Here is a 24,209-nt window from a genome sequence, read left to right as displayed (position 1 = left end):
GGCACATGCCCCTGACCGGAATCGAACCTGGGACCCTCCAGTCCGCAGGCCGATGCTCTATCCATTGAGCCAAACCGCTCTTGGCGAAACTGGTCTTTCTTCTTCTCTGTGGCCACGGGGGAGAGGATGAAAGTGGGTGTCTTTTTTTTTTTTTTTTTTTTTCTTTCAAAAACAAGATGGCCTGTCCCGGGCACAGGTGTCTCCTGTGGGCCACCAGGATTCGGATGCAAATGCAGAAAGCCTTGGCCTGGGGTCACTTGTGCCGTATTCTCCGGCTGGGCTCGGAGCGGCCAGACAGCGCCCGGGAAGGAAGCGGGAGGGGCCGGGCTGCCGGCCTGTCCTTGGGATTCCTGCGGCTCAGTCACCTGGAGAGGAACTTCCACGTCACACCGTCACGTGGCACAGCCGGTTTTCCCTTTAATCCCTTTCACGTTTGTCCTCAGCTTTGAAGAATGCCTGGGGATGATTCACCGCCATCACATGGGGCAGGCAGTCATCTGTTTTATTGCCTCACCCTGCTCACCGCTCCTGGAAGGAACATAACCTGGGATCCTTGTGTTGGGGGGTGGGGTCGGGGATGGAGGGAAGAAGGATGGGTCCACAGAGAGAGGCTTCAAGGAGGCAGTTCCTGCTCTGGTTTTGCTTGCCTGCTCCCCAGCTCAGGCCTACAGGTCCAAAGGGACAGGCCATGTGGGAAAGGCCAGGGCTCCTGGGCTGGGGAGAAGGTTGAATTGGGCGGTCTAGAAGGTGTTTTCCTTCCACCGGGTGAGGCAAACAGCAAGGAGGCTTGATTGCAAAACGAGGCAAAAACAAAACCAGTCATTTGGAGGACGGTCACAAGCAGCCATACACACATCTCAGGAAGGGGAGCTGGAAGGGCATCATGTGTTGGGAAAAGACAATGCTTCATCATGTCACGTCTCATTGGGGCATGCTCAGTATAGCAGGTACCGGCACTCCGAAAATACCAGCATCTTGTGTTGTGTGGGTGCAGGCGTGCAGAACAAGGGAGGGAACCCCATGTTTGCGGCCTCAGCTCCTCAGCAGAGAAGACCCGCCATGGCCCTGGGATGATGGCTCACTGTGATGCCAGCCCTCTGCATCTCTCTCCTCCTTTGGCTCTTTCAACAGGCTTGCTGGGTCAGGATTATTACGATGTTTTCCTGACCTAAGACCAAGACTTGGGTTGAGCCAAGTTACGCAAGGTCCAAGGGCTAGAACCGTGATCTACAAACTCAAGGCACATGCGGCTCTCTGGCCCCTTGAGTGTGGCTCTTCCACAAAATACCACAGCCTGGGCGAGTCTAGGTTGAAGAAGTGGCATTAGAAGAAGTTTAAGTTTAAAAAATGTGGCTCTCCAAAGAAATTGCAATCGTTGTCCTGTTGCTATTTGGCTCTGTTGACTAATGAATTTGCCGACCATTGGGCTAGAACATAGGGTGGGTTTGGGACCCAACCAGACTGTTTCTCACCCAAAAAAAAATCATGAAGCAAGCTTCCACAGAGACCAGCATTCACCACCACCTACAATATTTCAGATCCAGGAGCTTCAGATTGTCAGTCCTCATTCAACATCGTCCATAGGTTCTAGGATTTTAAACGGAACAATGAATCATGAAACCACTATGCTGAGAGTTAAGTGGCTACTGCCTCAATGTAGCAAAATGTCACTGAACCATATGGCAGTATTCGAGGTCCTGCCATAATTGAAAAAGAAAAAGAAAGAGGAAGTATAGGTTCAAGTTAGAACCTGAGTGCTCTAGTCAGAACCCGAGTGCTCTAGCCAATAGGACAGCATTTCAGAACCTCAGTGTTTTCATCAGTAGAATGGGCATAATAAGTAGCATTCCCAGCTCCAGGGGGTTGCTGTGAGGATTAATTTAGCTCACGTGTGTGAAGCACTTAGTTGGCTTTCCTTTGGAGTTGCTTCTCATCACTAGTGGGAGGTTTTTATATAGCGAGGTCATGGTCCGGCAGAGGAAGTGTAGAAAATCCCCCATGAAAAGATGGGGAACTCCTACTTTTGTTTGCTGGTGGCCAGTGTGAGGTCCCCGTGTCCGGATTTTTATGCGTGGCCTCTGTGGAGGGAGGGAGGGAGGGAAGAAAGGGCAAATGTTGAGTTGAGTCCATAGGTGTGGCCTCAGGGAAGTAACTGACTTTGCGGAAGGCCTTTGGAGGCAAGGAATGCCATGGTGGGTGGGTCTTCTCGGTTGAGACCACAAACCTGGGATTTCCTCTCTGGTTCAGCACTCCTGGGCCCACACAACACAAGATGCTGGCGTCTCGGGAAGTCTGGGGGACTCAGCAAGAGGATCCACAGAAGCCCTGGGCTTCATCCCTCCCTCCGTCCAGCTTCCGGACACGTGTCCAGGGCAAAGATTGAGTTATACACATTCAGGAAACACAGGCAAGGCAGCCCTCCACCAATCATGCTACCGTCTTTTTTTGTATTAAATGACATTATTTTTCATTTCTCAAGAAACACTGGGTCTGCTTTTAAAATGTCTAATTTTTCTTCAAGATGAACATTTTGTGTGTGTGTTCTTTCTTCTTTTCAAAATCCCCGTTCCCACCAAATATGTAACATACCTCAAGGTAGCAAAGAAGAGAACGCATGCGAAGCTGCTGGCCCACAGCCTGGGACGGCTCTGCGCTCAATTTAGCTCAACAACAGCAACCTCGCGATGATTATTTTTACAGCGTGCTCACCCTGACACCCTCTGGAAATCCTCTCGGGGGAGGGGCCCCGAGGAGGTGGCCACCACGCCCGCTACATTTGCAAACACTGGGGCTGGGGAGGCTGGGGGATGGAAGAAACCACACGGGGAGAAAGAAGAATGGAATAAGAGGGAGACAGATGGCGTGTGTGCTGGGGGGAGGGCTCAGAGCTCCTGTGAAACTTCTGTTCCCCGATTTGCAAGAGTGTTTCTACTTAACCACTTCTTGCCTGCTCCGGGCTCTGCATGAACGGGGACGCGGGGAGTTGTCAGATGCCGGGCCACCTGTGCCCAGAGCCGGGCTGCGCGCGGCGGGGAGAGCCAGGGGCGCCTGGAAAGTAGGAGGCAGAGCGGGTCTCGCACAGCCAGCCGGGGCTCCCATCTGCGCTTGGGACCAGGTAAGCGGAGGGCTCCCTTTGCAGACCCGGGCGGCGCAGGGGCGGTCCGGGCTGTCCCACGAGGGGGCGCGTCTCGGGCCCGAGGACCCGCCCCTCGCGGCGCCGGGCGCGGGGAGGGGACCTGGCACCCGGCGCCCGGCGCTCCGCCTCCCGTTTCCGGGGCCGCGGCTACCTGCACCGCCCGCCGCACCTGGCGGAGGCTCCGGGCGCCGGCAGAGCGATCGCCGAGCGGCCGCGGGCGGAGGACGGCGCTCGGGCGCTCGGGCGGCGGCGGCGGAGGGAGGGAGGGAGGCAGCGGCGGCCGCGCTCGGCTCGCTCAGCCCCGCCGGCCGGGCGCGCACCCGGGCCGCACCGCCCCGCGCCGCCGCGGGCGCACATGGCAGCCTGAGAGGCCGGCGGCGGGCTGGGGCCGCGGGGCCACAGGGCCGCATGGGCTGCCGCGCCACCCCGACCGGCCCCCGCTAGGGCCCCCGAGCCGCGGGCACCCCCGCCACCGCCACCCCCCGCCCCCGATTATGGTGCCTCGGCGGCCGCCCGCGCCGGGTAGCAGAGCCGGCCGGAGGCGCTGAGCCGGGGCCCCAGCGGCGGCGGCCCGGAGCTGCATGGGGGAGCGCGGACTGCTCTTGGGAAGATGCCCCGGCCCGAGCTGCCCTTGCCGGAGGGCTGGGAGGAGGCGCGCGACTTCGACGGCAAGGTCTACTACATAGACCACACGAGCCGCACCACCAGCTGGATCGACCCGCGGGACAGGTAGGACCCGGGGGAGGGGAGGGGTCCGCACCCTCCACCCTCCACCCTCCACCCGCGCCGACTGTGCCTTGGGGGACTGGCCGCAGGGCGGGGTGGCTCGGCCAACCTCTTGATCTTTCTTTGCCCCCTCCCTTCCCCCTCTTGCCCTCCTGGAGCGCCGCTCCTGCCCCCGGGAGCTGCAGGGAGGAGGGGGCCGCGGCGAGTTGGCCCAGGCGGCCCCTCCGCCGTCCCCAGATGGAGGACTTAGGCCCCGGCCCGCACCTGCCCAGAGTTCGGACCTCCAGCGCCAGCCCCGCCCCCGCCCCTGTGGGAGCAGAAGGCGGGCGGGGAGGGGGGAGCTGAGCGATGCTGGGGCTTCCCGCCGAGGCTTTCCCCGGCGCGGGGAGGGGGCGGGAGGGGGTCTGGGGGGCATCTGGTTGCAGGGGGTTTGGGGGGAGGGCCTCAGGGTTCGGTGGGAGACACCCGGAGGAAGGACAGACCCGGGCGCCGGGAAGGCAGGCTGCTGGACGGAGTGGGGTTTTGACAGGTGCCTCTGAGGTTCCGCAAAGAGCGCGGAGCCTCCGGTGGCCTGGAGGCCGGAGTGGGAAGGGAAGGGAAGGGAAGGGAAGGATGGAGCAGGGGAGGGCTGCTCGGGAGACTGGTTCTCCAGGAATCCACAGCGACTCGGGAGCTGTTGGCATGTAGGTGGGGGCGAGAGGCCTCCGGCAAAGCCCTGCCCATCATTCTTCCTCCTCCCGTCCTTCCTCGGGGGGGGGGGGGGGGGGGGGACGGACGACACACACCGGGCTCCTCCGCCCTGCACCTGCGCGTCCTGACCTTGGTGGCCACCACGCCGGCTGTAGCACAGGATTTAATTTATTTAATTTATTTTATTTTTATTTTTTTATTTTTTTGCTGAGGCAGGGGGAGTCAGAGATGCCTGGTGTGGCTGTTAGCTTCCACTTTCTCCCAGTTTCCACTGTTTGGGATTTCTTTTCTTTTAAATGTATTTTTATTGATTTCAAAGAAAGGAGAGGGAGAGAGAGATAGAATCATCAGTGATGAGAATCAGTGATCGGCTGCCTCCTACACACCTCACCCTGGGGATTGAGCCTGCCATCCCCTGACTGGAATCGATCGGAATCGTGACCTCCTGGTTCATAGGTCAGCACTCAACCACCGGGCTGTGCAGGCTGGGGTGTTTGGCATTTCTTTGCACACAAGCACCCCCTTCCTGTGGATGTGGTGCGGGGAGGGAGGGCCACCTTCTGGGACGACTTAGTTGTCCTTTGCTCATCGGTCCTGGGCCAGAGTGTCCTAGGAATGTGGCCTTTTCACCTGGTCGCTGTGACCTTGGGCACAGTTGTCCCTACAGCAATGCAGGTAAATGTTTTGGACCCTTCATCTGGCTGGGTTAGGTTGGATGTCCAGAAAGCTCGGGTGGGTGTGTAACAAGGTGAGGATGAAAAGAAAGAAAAAGTGTTCAGGAGGTGTGAGTTCAGATTCTCAGGGGTGCCTGTGAGCAAGTAAGTTCACTCATTCAATACTTATCGGGTTGCTCTATGCTCAGTGCCACGCTGAACGCCTCATTTACCATAATCTGCGAGAGAAAATATTAATGCTAGAGAGCATTCCTTGGGCTGCTTTAACCTCTGGGCCTCAGTTTCCCTATTTGTCAGACGAATGGTTTGCTAGGAAGGGAAGCAGTAATAGTGGATCTCTTAAAAGTTGGAAAGGATATGGAAGATCAGAGTCCGACTCGCATTTTCAAACGTAGGATAAAATTGGAGGCCCAGGGGTGTGAGTAGCTTGTTTTGATGTTTCTGGTACTCCCATGTGCCAAGTTCTTTTTAAATATTATTGATTTCAGAGAGGAAAGGAGAGTGATATAGAAACATCAATGAGGAGAGAGCACCACAGTGGACAAGCCCACAACCCGGGCATGTGCCCTGACTGGGAATCGAACCGTGACCCCATGGCTCATAGGTCAACCCCTCAACCACTGAGCCACGCTGCCTGGGCCTCATCTGCCAAGTTCTTTACCAGCTCAGAGCTTTTAACCTTCAAACTTTCCTTCCCTAACCCCCGGGGGGCAGCCCCTTGTTCTGCTCCTGGAAGAGAGACAATTTCGAGCTGTGTCCTTCCCCAGTTTAGGTCCTGGCAGGTGTGCTGTTAGCGGTTGGATGTCAGAGGTGAACAGCTGCTGGTGCTGCTCTCTCACTTTGGGTCGCCCGTCGGGGGTCTGTTCGGGGGTCTCTGAGAGGATAGTGCAGCTGTAGGAAGCTTCTCGAACACCAGTCATTCTTTACCCTTGGAAGAGGGCAAGCAGTATTGCTTCCGAGAAAACCTGACTTGGCTAGAGCATGATTTCCCAGATTGTAGTACTAAGTGGAGCACCTTCACTATACACTGAGTGGCCAGATGATGATGATCTCTGAAGGCATAATAATCTGGCCACTCATTGTATATCCTATATAATAAAGGGCTAATATGCAAATTGTCCCCTGGACCAGGAGTTTGACCAGCAGGCAGGCCAGCCAACTGCCCATGTCCCCTCCCCCTGGCCAGGCTGGCCAGACCCCACCCATGCACGAATTCATTCACCGGGCCTCTAATACACACACACACACACACACACACACACACACACACTGAGTGGCCAGATTATTATGATCTCTGAATCCACAATAATCTGGCCTCTCAGTGTATTTTGCTGTGTATATCTGTGCTCTTACTTAATACTTGACTTTCAAGGAACTCGAGTTGAAAACTTTTTAAGCCACTTTCCCAGTGGGAAACTAGGAATATCTATTGCCATAAACAGAAAGGATCCTTAACAATACAGTGGAGGAGTAAAACCCCACTGCCATTATACTCTGGCTCATCCTGTGGCTGTGGGCCCGCGCAGCCTTTATCTTTAGGCGGACTGGCGAGCAGTGGAGAGGAATGAAAAGCATATTGGTGCCCAGTGGAGTCCCTCGCTTCTTCACTGTGCACGTCCCTGGTTTTGTGCCTCCTGGTCATGCACCCGCACTTGCACTGGGCTGGCGTGGGGCCCCTGAGCTCGGGGTGCGAGGAGACCTGAGGAAACCTTGGGGTCTCTGAGGAATCTAACTTTGGAGGTTTGGGGAAAGAGCTGGGCAGAGGGCATCTGTTCCGGGCTCCCCTGAATTTCCTTCCTGCACAAATTCCCGCACGCCCGGGTGGGGCTTGCTGTCTGCTGGTCCTGCCTGCGTGGCCTCAGGTGCAGGTGCTGCATCTGTGAGAGAACAGGGTTGATGAGATGGTCTAGACCAGTGTTTTTCAACCTTTTTTGGGCAAAGGCACACTTGTTTCATGAAAAAAATCACGAGGCACACCACCATTAGAAAATGTTAAAAAATTTAACTCTGTGCCTATATTGACTATATATAAAGTAATTCTCTTGAATAGGAATCAAATAAACACAAAGAAAGTATTTTATAATTACTTTATTATGAAATATTAAGTAAACAAAATAGTGAAAAATTATAAAATTCTTGTCTTGTCTGCACCTACGGCACACCAGGCAACATCTCGCGGCACACTAGTGTGCCGCGGAACAGCGGTTGAAAAACGCTGGTCTAGACCAGTGTTTCCCAAACTTCTCTCATGATGAGAATCACCTGGTGGAGTTGTTAAAACACAGATTCCTGAATCCCAACTAAGAAGTGCTAAACTAGAATTTTGGGGAACATATAGGTAAAATTGTATACTTAACTAGTGCTCTAAGACAGATTTTATATACAGAGCACTAAGTTAGGTATGCAATTTTACCTATATGTTCTCAAAAATTCTAGTTTAGCACTTCTTAGTTGGGATTCAGGAATCTGTGTTTTAACAACTCCACCAGGTGATTCTCATCATGAGAGAAGGTTGGGAAACACTGGTCTAGACCAGTACTTAATTTAGTGCTCTGTCTTAGTATACAATTTTACCTATATGTTCCCCAAAATTCTAGTTTAGCACTTCTTTTTTTTTTTTTTAATATATTTTTTATTGATTTTACACAGAGAGGAATTGAGAGGGACAGAGAGTTTGAAACGTCGATGAGAGAGAAACACCGACCAGCTGCCTCCTGGGCACCCCCCACTGGGTATGTGCCCGCAACCAAGGTACATGCCCTTGACCGGAATCGAACCCGGGACCTTTCAGTCCTCAGGCTAACGCTCTATCCACTGAGCCAAACCGGTCCCGGCAAGTTTAGCACTTCTTAGTTGGGATTCAGGAATCTGTATTTTAACAACTCCAGGTGATTCTCATCATGAAAGAAGTTTGGGAAACACTGGTCTAGAAGGACCCTGCCTGCTCTCAGGCTCCTCCTTTCCCCTTCTGCCTCCAAGGCAGAATTTGGGGGTGTGGGTAGGTGGGAGGGTAAGGGGGCTGTGAAGAGAAGGAAACATTTAAGAAGCTGGAAAGAGCCAGACTTCTTTGGGGTAGGGGGTGGGGGCGGAGGAGATAAATTCTGCCCAGGTGCTTACACCTCTGCAGCTGGTTCGTGCTGGGAAACAAACAGAATCACACACAAAAGTCTAATGCGTGGCTGTTTGTGGTTGGGCCTTTCCCCTTACCTGAATCAAGGGGATGCCTGCCCATTCCCCCTGCATTTGAAAGAAGCCAGTGCAATGGGCCTTCAGTCAGAAAAGGGATTTCTTAGCCACCGAGAACAAAATAGCGTCTCGGGTTACCAACCCCGAAGAATGTCCTGGCACATTCCTTCCCGCGGGGCTGAGCTGTTTTGTGTGCTGTCCGGCCGGAGGCTGCTGGGGGTAGGGAATCCAGTGTTCAGCGTTCCCTTTCACCAGGGGGTTGGAAGAGCAGCCAGGCAGCCGGCCCTGCCAGCTCCGGCCCCTTCTTCCCCAGGGGAGGCTGGGAGGCCGGGATTCCTGAGGACGGTTGTCCCAACAACCGTAGAGGGTCCAGTGGGCAGCTCGGGCCCTGCCGACTGGGCCGAGGGCTCTTCCTGAGGCCCGGCCGCTGGGGAGGTGACGGGTCCCCCGGGGAACGGGGTGCAGCCCCCTGGAGTGGCCTTCCTTTCGCAGAGTAACAGCTCCCAGCAAAGGGCCAGCGTGGCGTGGCGAGGGCACTGCACCCAGGGGGATGCCAAAACAAACATGCTGATTGTTCTCGGAGGAGGAATGGGTTGTTGGAACCGGCCCTGCCGGAGAAGGTTCCTGAGGTCGGATTCCTGTCCGTTCTGGGGTTTGTGGTCAGACTTCCTCCCAGGAGCCACCTGTAAACTCCGGGCACAGTGTGAGGGGCCGTGTGATAAGTACCCAAGGCCCCCATGGCCGAGGGGCTATGTGGAGAGGACTCAGCAGCTTCCCTCGTGACCCGAGGAAGAACTTGAGCTGACCCTGCCCACTCAGAGATCACTGACGTGGTAGGAAGTTGGGCCTAGTGGTCACAGACCTGAACTTAACCTCCGCTGGTCACAGGCCCCTGTGAGATGCTGACAGAGGTTAAGGATGCTTTTTCTTCTTCTTTTTTTTAATTTTGAAATTATTGAGGTTGTGGGGAGAGGCCAGGGAAAACTCAACTGCAGCAGCCAAGTTCCACTGAGTCTCCCTTCCCAGCTGCTTTTATTTACTAGAATACACAATTGCCTTTTAGGAATGCAAACAGACATGTTAATAGTAATGTTTATAGTCAACAGTGAGATTATCAGGTTTAAGGGTAGTGTGAACATGGTTTGGGGCACCTCATTTCAGGGGGGCTCCTGGACCCCAGGTTCATAAATTCCTGCTGAACTCTGTCCCCTCCTGTTTAGGTAGGAAGTTAATGGTTATTTACTGCATCCAGGCCTTCTGCTGAGAGTTTCCCTCGGGATTTCTCTTAATCCCCCAAACCAACCCTGGGAATAGGCAGTTATCTGCCTGAGGAGCCTGAGGCTGGGGTAGGGAGGCAGGGTGGGGGGCCGAGTTGGGTGGAGCCACTCAGCTTTTGTGAGATGAAGGCACACTGACTTAGGAACCCTCATTTCTAAGCTCCGCTCAGCTGCCTGCTGAATCCAGACTTCTGCTCCATTGCCTCAGGAATTTGGCTTTGGGGAGTGGACCTGGGGCAGGCATGATTTCACTTTCCTTCAGCCATTCTGGTGTGGCCAGACCATGGTTCACCAGAGAGCAAGTGTAGATAATGGGGAAGAGGGTGAGCCTTTTGAGTCCTGGCACCTTGTGTGGGTTGGGGAGATAGATGTGTAAGCAAGCTGGCAAGGGCAGCTGTGAATAAGCTAGGTCCGGTAGGGCAGCCAGCGTAGAGCCTGACACGCAGGAGACGCTTGGGGATGCCAGTTCCTTCCGCTTTTACTACCAGTACCTGCAACACCCTGACGTCGAGCGGAGACGGAGTCTCGCCGAGCTCTGCGGCAGCTGGCAGGTTGGACCTTTCCGGTCATGCAATCCAGGGCTCTCATTTCACCGGCGAAATGGAGACTCGGAGACAAGTGACTTGCCCAAGGTCACACAGCAGGCAGATGTCAACCTCAAGCCTCTAGCACAGGTCTCTTCCTCTTCCAAAATCTTCCTCCTCAAAATCAGATCCAGTTTCTCCTCTCCCATCACAGTCCTTTGGGAATCTTTCATGCTTGGGGCTGAGTCCTGCCAACTCCCCTTTCGCTGTGCAGACCAACACGTTTCTTTCCTGGTGTCACGGTCATGGGCGAGTTGTGTCATAGGAATGTGTCATTTGTCAAACAGTTAAAACACCAGCAGTTGCAAGTGAGTTACTACTTGGTAATCAGTTAGAATGGGTTTAAGGTTATTGTCAGACTATTTTTCACCAATTTCTTAAGCAGGAGTTATAACCTGCTTAACTCCTGAAGTTATAACCTGCAGCCTCTCTTCCCCATGCTTCTCTTCGTGGTCCCCTAACACCTACAGATGTGCCTTCACAAATTATGAGAGGGCTTTCCTTCTCTTTCCTTTCCCCGGGAGCCTACGACGCATGGGGTTATCTAATGCCAATTATTAAGAAAGAAATAGGTTAAGCAGCACTGGCAGAGATAAGAGGAAGAAATAGGAGACTTTGGAACCCATAAAGGAATAAAATAGTAATAAAATGCTAACGTGTGAACATTTACTCTCTGCTGTGCACTGTTTTCTATGATCTCATTGAATCCTTTCACCGGCCGTGTGAGGGAAAAGTACTATCATCTCCATCTTCGGATGAGGAAAAGTGAGACTCAGAAAGGTTACGTAACTTGTTCAAGGTCACCAGTCGGTGATGCACCCAGATTTGGAGCCCAGGTAGTGGAACTCCTGAACCCACCATCTTATTAGCTGTAGGAAGCATTTCTGGATGTCAGCGTGCCCCGTCTGTCCACCGGTTGGCCTTGACAGTGACCATTTATTCCTAAAACCTGCTGTGGATTTCAGCGAGAGATGTGGGCAAAGAGGCTCCACAGCGAGATAGATCCACCCGGCGGGTGGCTTAGGAGACTGTGGGGCACGGGACCGCACCTCCCGGGAGCACCCGCTAACCAGAGCTCTGGGAGGGAGAGGGCAGAGACGAGGCGGGGACCCTCAGAAGGACGCAGTGTGGGTCAGGGTCAGCATCGTTTCTAAGACTCTCGGGTAGATGCCCCCAAAGGCCGGGGAATCTGTACCCAGGCAGCTCCTGTCTGTCACCACCCCTCCTGCTTTCGGCCTGGCCACACTGACCTGGTTCTTCCGTCCCCGGGGACCGCAGGTAGCTGGGAAACACTGCTCTCTTTTGAAGAGAAGAGAATCGGGTTGCCTTAGTTACTGGGAAGGCTGGAGCACCAGGCTCAGGTGCCCAGAAGGAAAGCCAGGCTAGAGTCAGTGGCCGCTGGGGGTGGCCGGCGGGTGGCTGCAAAGCTCTTGGACGGAAGAAGCCTCGGTCAGGTGTTGATGGCATTTGTCGGGGGTGATGGGGAGGCAGGTACCAACTTAGTGGCAGTTGGCTGACGGGGCTCAGTGTCGGGCACTCTCTCCACTAAGATCCACAGCCCCCGCTTCGTGAGGGGCCTGGCTAAGAGAAAGGCACGCCCTTTAGAGAAATGAAATGGCTCGGATGACCTAGCACGTCCACTGGGACAGGGCTGAGGGCTGGATTGAGGCTGAGTCCCCGTGACAAGTTCCTGCTCAGCCTCTCCCTGCACAGAGAGGGCCCGCGGGCCGCACACCCTTCAGTAGAACGGCAAGCCAGCGACAGGCTCCGGAGCCTCCCGGCTGCCTTGAATCCCTGTTTCAGAGTGAGATAAAAAGAAGAGAAAACACAGAAACTGGATACAGTGGCGTTTTGTTATTTAACCTCCACCCAGCAGGCCATTAAGCCTCCAGCTCTGGAGCAGAAAGCCTCTTGCCAAAACGATGGGGGGAGACGGAGGAAGGGGGGACAGGCGCTCACTGTTGTGGTGTGGGGGGAACATAGGGCGTTCTGTAAAGAGGCCGGCCGGCTGGGGGAGAGGGTGTGGGGTAGTGGGGGGGGGGGGGGAGGAGGAAGAAAAGGACAAGTGTGGTGGGTCCCGTGCCCCTTCCTCCCTCCCCCAATTCCCCCCTCAAAGCTTCTACCCATGACATCTCGCCGTTGGGAAGAAACGGGATCTTTCCGTTTCAAATGTCTGCCTAAGAAAAAGGACCGAGGCTTAAGTTCTCGTACAATGGTCGGCCAGAAAAGAAAAGGAAAAAAAAAAAAGGAAGCTGCATCAAGATTAGGGACACCTTTGTTGGCTTTTTCTCCCCCCGCTCCCCCCCCTTCCATTTATCACTCTCTGGCAGCCGGGCTGCCGGGCCAGCGGCAGCTGCTGCCTTTCCCGGGCCGGCCGGCTGCCTGCTGTCACCGGGCCTGGTTCGGTGGCAGCCGGGCCGTCCCCACGCCAGCTTCCTCCCCGCCTGGTGGCAGTCACCTGTGTGATTCACTCCTGGGGCAGCCCAGCCCGCAGGATCCACCGACTGGGACCCGACGGGGAAGAGTCAGGTATCAAGAAGCAGGGATCGGGTGGCTGAGATGAGATGATCCTGGGACAGCCGTCCAGTCCTGCATCTGTCGGGGCGCTCCTTGGCTGGCTCCAGCCCTGCGAGCCCTGTTGCCGCCATGTATTCCAGGAATTTCCTTACAAGTGCATTGTCTTTGTGTCACTGACAAGGAGGGCAAGCCCTGCACCTGGTGATGACTTCAAGGATCTTAAACGTACCACAGTTACCCAGAGTCATCTTGATCCAGTGCCTGTCACGGGCCAAGCACTGTTGATTATTATGTTTTCCTGGCATTTTGCAAGTGGGGAAACAAAGGCTAAGAACAGTTGAGTGGCAAAGTCAAGGTCATAGAGGTAGAAAGAGGCAGGGTTGGCGTCTGAATCTAGGCCCGTCTGATTTCAAGGCCTTACTCTTTGTACCGCTGCGCTCAGTGAATTTGGAGAGAAGAAGGGAGGAGAGAAGAGGGTCAGCAAAGGGAATGGGGACTTTTTTATTTTTTAATTGGACTTATTGCGGTGACATTGGTTAATAAAAGTATGTAGGTGTCAGGTGAACAGATCTAGAATACGTCCTGTGTAAGGGGAAAGGGACTTTTAACAGAGAAATACACAGAAACACACCCATCAGCATGTAGACACCTTGTTCACGCCAGAGAGAAATGTCTGTGGAGTCCCAGCCAAACGTTGGTTTGCCACCCCACACTGTGCCCTGCGGTAGGTAAGGCCTTTGCCGGGATCTCCAGGGGATGCCAGGTCGGGTCCTGGCTCTGTCCTTGATGCCTCGTAAATGACCTTGACCAAGTTCCTTCTCGGCTGTGTGAGCAGCACCTGCCCACCCCGGGGGTGGAGCTGAGGATGAAACGGCACCAGACATGGCTAGTCTCAGCCCAGTGCCTCGGGCTTCCTCTCCCACGGGGGCTCCTTCCCCCGCACGGGCCTGTGTCCCGGCCTTGCCAGCTCAGGTCTCTCCCCGGTGAGCCACGGTGACATCAGCTCCTCCGAGCCACCTTGGCGGTGCTCGTTACATAAGTAAATCAATATATTCTCTCTCCCGGACCTTATCGGAGGCAAGCCCTTCTTAGGAATTTCTGCAGCGCGGTGACTCGTGCCAGTGAGCTGGCACCGGGCTGCGTGGGAAGCAGGGCAATGAACTGCAGTTGTCATGGCAGAGCTCGGAGGCCGGGGCGGGCGCTGGAGGACGTTGGGATTGGTGTGGAACGGTGTGACCCCCCGGCCCTTCACTCAGAAGCCCCCTCCTCCCGTGTTTGAGAACCCGCTGACGTTAGCCTCGTGGCCGCACAGAAGGGCACTGGGTTTTCCGTCCCACCCAGCGGGCCATTCCCTCCGCAGGTATTTATTGGGTGCCCCCTGGGCTCCGGCTGTGTTGCCAGTTCAGGAGGATCAGAGCAAAGTCCCTGCTGACACGGGAGATGGGCACCCAGTTAAAGAGATACACCAGAAGATGACGGGCTCAATGTTCTCTTAGAGGTTTTTTTTTTTTTTTTTTTTTAAACACGTCTTAGGAAGGTGCAGGGGGAGACTCAGTGACTCCGTGGGCAGTGGGGATGTGAGCTCGGACTTGGAGCGGGAGGCCTCGGTGCCTGGGGTAGAGCACTGCAGAGCCTGGCGGTGGTGAGCTGGGCCCTGGCTACGTGCTGGACATGCAGGGGGTGCAGGGCAGGTGGTCAACAAGCTGTGCAACGAAGGGTAGAAATCCCAGGTTTGCCGATCCCCCTCCCCCCCTCTCCTATTGCTTCCGACTTGGTCAGCCATTTGAAAGTATTTAGGGTCAGGCCTGTAAATGGGTAGAGTGTCTGTCATCTGTCCAGGGAGTCAGCAGTAATTAACCAACAAAGAGGCTATCCTTGTGGAGCCTCAGTGGTCAAACTGGGGAAGCTCAGAACCCCTGGAGGGCTTATTAACCCGCAGGGAGGCCGGGGATTTGCATTTCCAACAGCTCCCGGAGGAGGCGTGGACTTTCTTCACTGCACCCTAGGAGGGGGCCTCACATTCTCCCCGTTTTACAGCCTGGGAAACTGAAGCCCCAGGTGAGGTCCCGTGGCCCCCTTCTTATGCTAAGAGAGCTAGAGGAAGTGGCTCCCAGATGGCCAGCCCTTAGCCGGCCACACTGGGATTGCCCAGGGTGAGAACTATTGTTTCTCTGCTGACCTGAGGCCTGGGTGGTGGCAGGTCTCCATTATGAACGAAGTCACGGGGAAGCAGGAGGTCGGAAGGAGTTTTCTTTATTGAATGTATAGAATTATATATCCCTCCTGGGGAGGAGGGGGGCGGGACTCAAGGAAATGGTCCTCCCTGTTCCTCAGTGGCCAACACTTTGCTGAGTGGCTCTTCGGCGAGAGGGTCTCTGGGCCAGCTCAGCCCCCTTCAGCTCCGGTGGGTGTAGGGGAGGATTGGGGAAGAGGCAAGATCCTCCCCTCCAAGAACCCTCTTAACTACCAGGGGGGCAGAGTCCAGGACTGTTCCTCTTGACCAAGGCTTGGACTCTCCTCTCAGCCTTCTCACGAGCATTTCCTTCCTGCCTTGTTAGGTCATCGGAGTGATTTGGGCTCTTGACTGCCTTCATGTGAACATCTCTCACCTCCCGTTTCCGCTGGAATGCTGTAACATAAACTGGCCAGAGTTCCTTCAGAGTTGTAGGCGTGGGAGTGGGGGCCCCCTTTTGTCTGATCTCTGCCCTCCGCGGAGCCCGGTCCAGGTTTCAGGCGCACATCTGTGTCCCTGAGACGGCGGGAGGATGGGGAGTGCAGATGCTGTCACCATAGCGATCGTAGCCCGTGGCTAGGAGCAAATAATAGCGAGCATCTATTAAGACTTCAGATTGTGTCAGGATCTGGGCTGTGTGCTTGGCACGCATCGTCCCATTTAATTCTCGTAGCAGCCCTGCGAAGGAAGAACTGGTACCCTCTCCCTCCTGCTGAGGGGGAAACTGAGACTGAGAGAACGGGAACAGTTGCCCAGGATCGCACAGCCAACCAGTGGCAGAACTGGGATGTGAACCCAGTCTGTCCGCCCCCAAAATGCATGTTCTTCCCCGACCCGTAGGTCGCACCAGGCTGGTGAGCAGCCCTGACTTGGTCCTGGGAATGCCGACAGAGCCCCTCTCACTACTGTGACGGCTGCAGCGGCAGCTGCTTCCCTTCGCTCAGGGTCTGTCTGAAGAGCCAGACCTCGCTGCTTGCTCTCCGCTCCTGTCTTAGCAGACGCCCCTCTCTCAGAGCAGGGGCAGCGAGCTGTGTTCCTGAGCACAGTTGGTTTTTTAAAAACCAGCGGCATGCCTGGTGCTGCTCTCTGTGTTTTACAGTTTATCAGCTTAACTGTCACACTAACCTCCTGAGGGAGGTCCTGTGACTATCCCCGTTTAGAGATGAGGAAGTGGAGGCACAGAGAGGCTAGGTCATTTGCCCAAGGTCACACAGCTAGAAAGAGGCAGAGCTGGATTCGCGCTCAGGCCATATGGCTCCAGAGCTTACGTTCTTAGGCTGCCATCCACTGTGAAGGGTTATTGTGAGATTACAGTATGGATTTCCTCACTGAAGGCACCTAGCAGAGAGGAGGGCTCACAAGAAGTGCTCAGAAATGTTACCAGTTGTGACATCATGGCAGCGTTAGTTTGTGGGTGACTCATGGGCCTTTATGGTGCTAGTGTACCTCATAACCCTTCAGCTCAGCAGCCAGAGCTAACTCGGTGTCTCCAAATTCAAATTCTTGGGACCGATGCTGATTTGGAAAGATTACGGAGCTGGCCTTGAACTGGACTCACCTGATACGGGGAACTATGGCCGGGCTCGGAGAGTCGCGTGCTACCAATCTAGTTGGCATCCCTCACTCACTCTCACTCAGAACCTCACAGTAAATCGTTCTGAATGCTGTGGCCAAAGGCAGGACCTGATGGTTACTATGTCCAAGCACGTGTTCGATCCTGAGCCCAGCTTCTGCTCCTCTCCCCCCCCACCCCCGCCCGGTCCCGGGGCAATCTTCCATTCATTGTGTGAGCCCGACCCTCTTGCTGCTGAAGTGTGGCAGGTGAGCCGGACCCCAGAAGCGATGATGGGAAAACCCGCTGGAATCCATCTTCCCCTCCTCACCACCCTCAGCCGGGAAGGCCCAGGCAGACCACAGGGCCGCTTAGAGACCTTCTCTGCAGCCTGAGCTGGCTCCCTGCCCTCTGGGCCCGGGTCCCTCCCTAGGAGGCTGCCCTCTGCTGCCCAGTGCCGCCCAAGCAAGGCTGTGGACCAGCATGGTGGCATTGCCTGGGAGCTCGTTAGAAATGCAGAATGCCAGGTCCACGGAATCAGTGGCTGTGTTCTGACCTGATCCCTACGCATGCTCGTGTTTGAGCAGCACTGGCCTTCAATGCTGCTCAGGTTTGCGTAACCTGCTCTTGATTTTTGTTCTGTGGCTGACTGTGCCTCTTACCAGCTCTGATGTAGGACTCAGCACAGTCATGTTAGTAAGCAGTGAATTATTACAGTCAGTTGTAAACACAGTGCCAAGGCAGCCGGTCCCCCAGAGGCTCATGTTGGAATAGAATCGGGATGGAAGCCGGGGGCTCAGTTGAAAGGGAATCCCATCTGCTGAGAAATGGCAGGGTCCTGAGGCCCCAGCAGCTCCACCCGCGGGGTCAGATGCCAGAGGGCAGAGTAGACGCAGGTTGTGCAGGGAGCAGGACATGGGCACGGGGAGCACGGGGCGGTCAGAAGGTGGGAACCCTGCAGCAGGGCAGTGGCTGTAACACGTAATGATGACGTGGCCCCTGGCACTTGGCAGAGATCACAAAGGCAGGATTCTAGCCCTCAGAACACTGGAGGTCTGGGTTCGCAGATCAGCTTCCCAGGCAGGGACTTGAACCAGCGAAATGAACTGGTCCAAACAGGACAGAAATATTGCCATGAGGGGACTAACAGAAAAGGAGCCTTCAGCCACGACTTAGGCTGACTGAGCCAGATCCCGCCCCTCAACCCCTAGTCCAGCCAGGGGAACCCAGGTGGGTCACACCGGGCAGCAGAGGTCAGGCTCCCCGTGGGGGACCAGGGATCGGGGGGGGGGGGGGGGGCGGGGCCGGCCAGCTCAGGCTGGAAGAGGGCCCGTGCACAGCCTGGCCCTGCCCGGGGCAGGGTGGTGAGGGCCTGTGGCCGGATTCCAACTGGTTTTCCCGTCACCGCTCCCGGGCCCTGGCTCACCTGTGAACAGCATTCGGGCAGCAGCCTGGACCTTGCCCCAGCACATTCCTGAGATAACACCCCCTCTTCCCGGGGGAACACGGTGACAGCCCCGGGGGTGTGAGCCAGGCTCCCCTCCCCCTCCCTCACGCATGTCCAGCTCGTTGGAGGTTATGTGTATGTGTGTCTGTGTAGAATGACTGAAGGACGAGTCATGAGTGAGCTGTCCAAAGTCCCTTTGGGGGCATTCCAGGAATATAAACCAGCATTCCATCAAAGCCGCAAATGGCTCTCTGCCCCATTGCTTCGGTCTCTCAGAGTGTGGTCCGCAGACAGCCTGCATTAGACTCGCCCAGGGAGCGTGTGAAATGCAGACTCCTGGGCCCTCCCTGGAACCCGCTGAATTAAAATCACAACTGGGGCATGTGCCCTTGATGGGAGTCGAACCCAGGACCCTTCAGTCCACAGGCTGACGCTCTATCCACTGAGCCAAACCAGTTAGGGCAGGAATTTGCATTTTTAAATATGCTTCCCAGAAGATCCTAGTACCCCTTAAACTTGAAACCCTCTCCCTCCCCTCCCCCACGAGGCACTCTTCCCTGTGCATGAGCCATGGGTGCACCCTGCCTGCTGATACCCCTCGCTGCACTGCTGCACACAGCTAACGGTCGCCTCTTCTAGGAAGCCTGCCTGGCCATCTTGGTCCCAGCTCATGGAGGGGTTAGCCGTCACTCTTCCAACACGAATCTGCCACGTGGCTGTCATTTTTCATGCCTGTGTTCTCTAGGAGTGGTGAAGCTTCCTCTCTGTCTCCCCAGGCCTGGCACAAAGGTTTGCACACATCATCGGTGCAAATGAATGAATGAATGAGTGAATGAGTGAATGAATGTGCGGCCGAGAGGCATTCGATTTGGGAAGCTGCAGAGCAGAGGTGGTTGAGCAGATGCTTCCAATAAGAAACTGCCACCCACCGAAACCGGTTTGGCTCAATGGATAGAGCGTCGGCTTGGGGATTGAAGGGACCCAGGTTCGATTCCGGTCAAGGGCATGTACCTTGGTTGCGGGCATATCCCCAGTAGGGGGTGTGCAAGAGGCAGCTGATCGATGACTCTTTCTCATCGATGTTTCTAGCTCTCCATCTCTCTCCTTTCCTCTCTGTACAAAATCAATAAAATATAAAATAAAAAAAAAAGAAACTGCCACCCTCTGACTCTTCTCTTGGTCAGTCCACTCCTAGGTCCAGCGTTGGAACCAGCGGGCAAGCATCAGACCCAAGGAGAGCCCAGGGCTCAGATTGGCAGGGGCACAGCCCACCGGTTTGGGACAGTTTGCTCGCCCTGGGCGTGACCTCCAACCCAGGGTGGCCGGAATGACAGGCCGGAGGAGTCGGAGAATAGAACTATCGGGCCATGTACCTCTCTAGAGTCCTTTCCTCCTAGCGTTCCTCAGAGCCTGCTACCGTGATTTTCGTGTGAGGCTCCGAATGGCCGTTTGCCAAAACAGGAACTGTTGACCCACCAGAAATCCCGTGAAGATAGGAGAAGCCCTGGCCAGGCTGTCTTACTCTTTGTGGTGAAGGGAGAGCCAGGCGCCTACCATCTGAAGAATCCTGCCCATCACCGGCTCGGGAAAGCAGAATGCATTTCCTTATTATTAAGAACCGGAGCACCAGGGGACCTGCTTTTCCAGTCTGGCCACGCTGCCTCCTGCCAGCTCCTCTGGGTGTGGGGGGGAGGGGGGGTCGCACCTCTAGGGACTGCTGGGGGCATGGCTGGAAGGGTGGCTTCGGGAAGGCCTGACCTGGAGACTGTAGGGTCAGTTCGGAGTGCTGTGACCCCAGGGGACCTCAGAACAGGAGACAGACCAGCCTCTTAGTGTGTGAGGTCAGGGCGAGGGCAGCTGGCCCTCTCAGGCCCAAGGAGGGTCAGAGCCGGGCTTGGTTCTCGGAGAGGAAAGGATTGGCTGCACTCTAGGCAGAGCAGCTGAGGGCTCCTCGGCACATGCTCCTCGAATGGGGTTGGTGCAAGGGTAGCGTCCAGTTTAGTTAAAGGCGGGCTGGATCTGAATCCTCTCGGTGTTTGCCGGAATTCCATGGGGGGGTCAGGGATTATAAGATTCGAGGTGATTAGTGGGCTGCTTTTGTGCTTTTCTCATAAGCATGTTATCTCTGGATCCACTTCCTTTCCGTCCTCCCCAGTTTCACTTGGTTTGCTGTCAGGAGGAAGATATTCGTGTTATCACTGGGTCAAGGTTTCATATTAAAAAAACAAAGTTATTAGTTGCAGCCTCCCTCTACCCCCTTTTCTTGCTGGAGGCTGTGACGCTGCCGTTACTGAGGGATTGTATAGACATTTACTGTTTCGCTGTCCTCTCCTTCCATTTGAGGCAGCGGAAGCCCAGAGAGGTTAGGGACTCTGTCAGGATCACACAGCCAGCTGGCAAGAGGGTTGGGTTTCTGCATCCCAGTGCCTGTTGGTGCTGCAGTGCCCCTGGAGATCGCCTGGTGCAAAGTTGCTAACGCTCCCTGAGTTTGCCGCCATTTCTCAGCGTTTTGTGGGTGTGTCCTGACTGGAGAATTAGTGAAGCCTCACACTCTCCTGGGTGCAGCGGCTGGAGCCCGGGCTCTGGAGGAAATTCCTGCCTCCTTCCTAGATCCTGCAGGCAGCCGGATCCCACAGGCCCTGCTCTGTAGTGAAGACAGAGACGTGGCCTGGTGGTTGGCATGGCCCAGTGGTTGATATGGCCCAATGGTTTACGTTGCTCAGTAGTTAGCGTGGCTTGGTGGTTGGCATGGCACAGTGGTTGGCATGGCTCAGTGGTTGGTGTGACCTAGTGGTTGGTGTGGCCTGGTGGTTGGCGTGGCCTGATGGTTGGTGTGGCCAAGTGGTTGGCATGGCCCAATGGTTGGTGTGGCCTGGTGGTTGGTGTAGCCTGGTGGTTGGTGTGGCCTGGTGGTTGGTGTGGTCCCATGGTTGACTTGGACTGGTGGTTGGCATGGCCCAATGGTTGGTGTGGCCTGGTGGTTGGTGGGCAGCGTGGCTCAAGGTGCTGAGCAAGTGGTTGTGATGACCCACAGTGTTAGCATTTGGTCATTTCCTAGGCACTGAACCAAGGGCCCTCCCCTGCTGAGACCTCCTCTCCCATTTCCCCTTTGCCTCCCGCCCTCTGAGGAGCCGCAGCTCTTTGGAGACATGAGCACATGAGCCTTTGCAGAGAGAGTCCTCTCCTCCTCCAGCATCCCCAGTATCCTCCTCCCTGGGAAGAGAGGGGCAGGATCCTGTGGGAAGGACAGGCGAGCAAAGGGGACCGTTTAGATCTAATTGCTAGACTCCTGGAGTACGTCCCCCGAATGTCCCCGTTGGCGTGCAGGGACTCTGCCTGCCTTAGGGAAGGGCCACACCACGAGGAATGATGCGTTGTCGGTGCGATGGGATCGCCGATGACGTCATGAGAACCTGGCTTTGTGGGAATGTGTGTGTGCGCAGGCGGAATGCCGCGATAGAGAGGCGGTGGCAGGCCCTGTGACACTGCGTGACCAGCTCTGATTGTATAACTCCCGGGCTCATTGGCCCTTTGTTCCTGCTCGCGGTGACAAAGGAATTTTTTTTTTACCTTTCTGATTAGAAATCAGGAGGGTAAGCTCGCTAATCACCTCTTTGGCTCGGCATGCGGACCCAGGCAAGGCCACACAGTACCTAATCTGTTTGCCAGTGTTCTCTCGGTTCTCAGAAGTTCAGAAATGCAGTCAGCGCCCCATTTTTTTTTTTTTTAAAGTTAGACTGTAATTCAGGATACTTGCAACTGTAATGACCATAGTAAATGTTCTGAGGTTTATTTCACAGATACTGTGTTTTAGTTTGCTTTTTTAAATGTTGCTTTTAGTTGGGGTAAAACATACATACCATAAAATACACCATTTTAACCATAGCGACGTTCTTGGTTTTTTAGTTCATTCCCATCCCTGTGGCGCCATCACCAGCCATCACCACCTGGTGAAAGATAAGCTCTTTTCATCTTACAAAACTGAAACTCCATCCCCATTAGACACCGACTCCCTTTCTCTCCTCCCCGCAGCCCCTGGCAAGCCCCATTCTGCTCTCTGTCTCCACACACCTGACCGCCCTGGGGACCTCCTGTGAATGGAATCTCCGTGCCTGTCTCTCTGACTGGCCTATTCCACTAAGTGCTGTGTCGTTAAGGTCAGTCCACACTGGAGCTCATAGCGGAATTCCCTTGTTTAAGGCTGAGTAGTTTTCCATTGTATGTAGGTACCAGCTTTGGTGTACCCAGTCCTTTGTTCCCAGACACTTGGGCTGCTTCCACTTTTGTTTTAAAAAAATATTTACTTATTTAAAAAAATTTTTTTTATATATTTCAGAAAGGCAGGGAAAGGGAAAGGGAGGGGGAAAGAGAAACATGCATGATGAGAGAGAATCCTTAATCAGCTCATTCATGTACACCCCGTATTGGGGATCGAGCCCGCCACCCCAGTGTACCCTGACTAGGAATTGAATCATGACCTCCTGGTTCATAGGTCAGCACTCAACCACTGAGCCACACCGGCCGGGCTGCTTCCACTTTTTGCCTGTCATGGACGAGGCCTCTGTCATAAGTAGTGGCTGCACCACTTCCCATTCCCACCAGCAGTGCGCATGGGCTCCAGTTTCTCCACACCCCCACCAATATACCCCATCCTAAATGGATGTGTAACGGTGTGACTTCTGGTTTTGGTTTGCATTTCCCTAATGATTACTGAGGGTGAGCATCTGCACAGATACTTTTTTTTTTTTTTTTTTTTTTTTTTAACGGAACGCTTCATGAATTTGCATGTCATTCTTGCTCAGGGGCCAGGCTAATCTTCTCTATATCGTTCTAATTGTGTGTTTTTTAGTATATGTGCTGCTGGAGCGAGCACTACACAGATACTTTTTAAACAGTATAACTCCGGTCATTTCAAGGCTTGAAAGGCAGTAAAACATACTGTTAAAGCAGCTATATCCTAGAAGCCTAACTGCCCGGCTTTCATGCTGGGAATGCTGCATTCCTTACTGACTTTGTGAAGTGGGGAGGAGACATTGACTGAAAAGTTCCAGGATGATGGAACATATCAACCCACAGATCTAAGAAGCTCATCCAACCCTGAGTGAGGTAATCACGTGGAAAACCACACCTAGAAACACCAGCCAAATGGCTGAAAAACAAAAGAGAACAGTAGGAATGATCTCTGACCTCTCATCAGAAACGGCGCAAGTGAAAAAAGAAATGGAGTAATAATTTTTAAGGTCCTGAGAGAGGGGAAGGAAACTATTGGCCTCCAGTTCTCTACCCAACAAAAGTATCGTTAGAAAACGAGCACAGCCGTGGCTGGTGTGGCTCAATAGGTTGGAGTGCTGTCTGTATACTGAGAGGTCACGGGTTTGATTCTCAGGTAGGCCACATACCCCATCCAGGTTTCAGGTTTGGATCAGGGTGCATAGGGGAAGCAACCTATCTATGTCTTCCTTTCTGAAATAAATAAATATATACCCCTGGGTGAGGATTTTTAAAAATTTTTAAGAAATAAAGATTTTTGCTTGGCTGGCATAGCTCCATGGTTGAGCTGTTGGCCTATGAACCAAGAGGTCACCGTTCAATTCCTATTCAATTCCTGGCCAGGGCACATGTCAGGGTTGTGGGCATGCAAGAGGCAGCCAATCAGCGATTTTCTCTCATCATTGATGTTTCTATCTCTCTCCCCCTCTCTGAAATCAATACAAAATATATATTTAAAAAAAAAAAGAAATAAAGTTTTTTGTTTTTTTTTTATAAATGAGAGCAAAATCAGTGCATTTTCAGATAAAAGCTGAGAGGAGTTCTTACCAGCAGACTTACACAACAAAAAATGTTAATAGAAATTCTTCAAGCTGAAAGAAAAGGACATCAGGTGGAAACTTGGGTCTGCATGAGAAATTATGTACACCAGAAATAGAAAAGACTCTTACGTTATAAAATTTGATTTCCTTAAAAGATAATTGATTGTTTAAAGTAAATACAATAGTAGTGCATTATGGCTGGATTTCTTTTAAGGGAAACAAAGGAGTTAAACAGATGAGACAAATGGGAAACCATAGGCAACTTGGTAGACATCAGTCCAGTTGCATCAATAATTCATGGAAAGTAAATGAACTGCACACTCCAGCTAAAAAGCACATACTGTCAGGTTGGGTAAAAACAAGACTCAAGTGTTATG

General features: G+C 54.1%; 1 protein-coding gene across 2 annotated transcripts in view; it reads left to right on the top strand.

Annotated features, from left to right (window-relative positions):
• Nucleotides 1-3,208: 3,208 nt before the first annotated feature.
• The window catches only part of WWC1 (WW and C2 domain containing 1), a 125,487-nt gene continuing 104,486 nt past the window's right edge, over nt 3,209-24,209 (top strand). For both annotated transcript variants that reach the window (XR_014795019.1, XM_084884013.1), the window contains exon 1: nt 3,209-3,865. Coding sequence is in view for 1 of the 2 variants with exons in the window: in XM_084884013.1 (XP_084740139.1) it covers nt 3,747-3,865 (119 nt within the window). In the remaining variant the exon portion in view is untranslated. The remainder of the gene's footprint in view (nt 3,866-24,209) is intronic.

This window comes from Pipistrellus hanaki, assembly GCF_964339955.1.
Source record: "Pipistrellus hanaki genome assembly, chromosome: 5".
NCBI classification, from domain to species: Eukaryota; Metazoa; Chordata; class Mammalia; order Chiroptera; family Vespertilionidae; genus Pipistrellus; species Pipistrellus hanaki.
The sequence above is the reverse complement of the archived record's forward strand: the minus strand, read 5'-3'. Positions and strand labels throughout refer to the sequence as shown.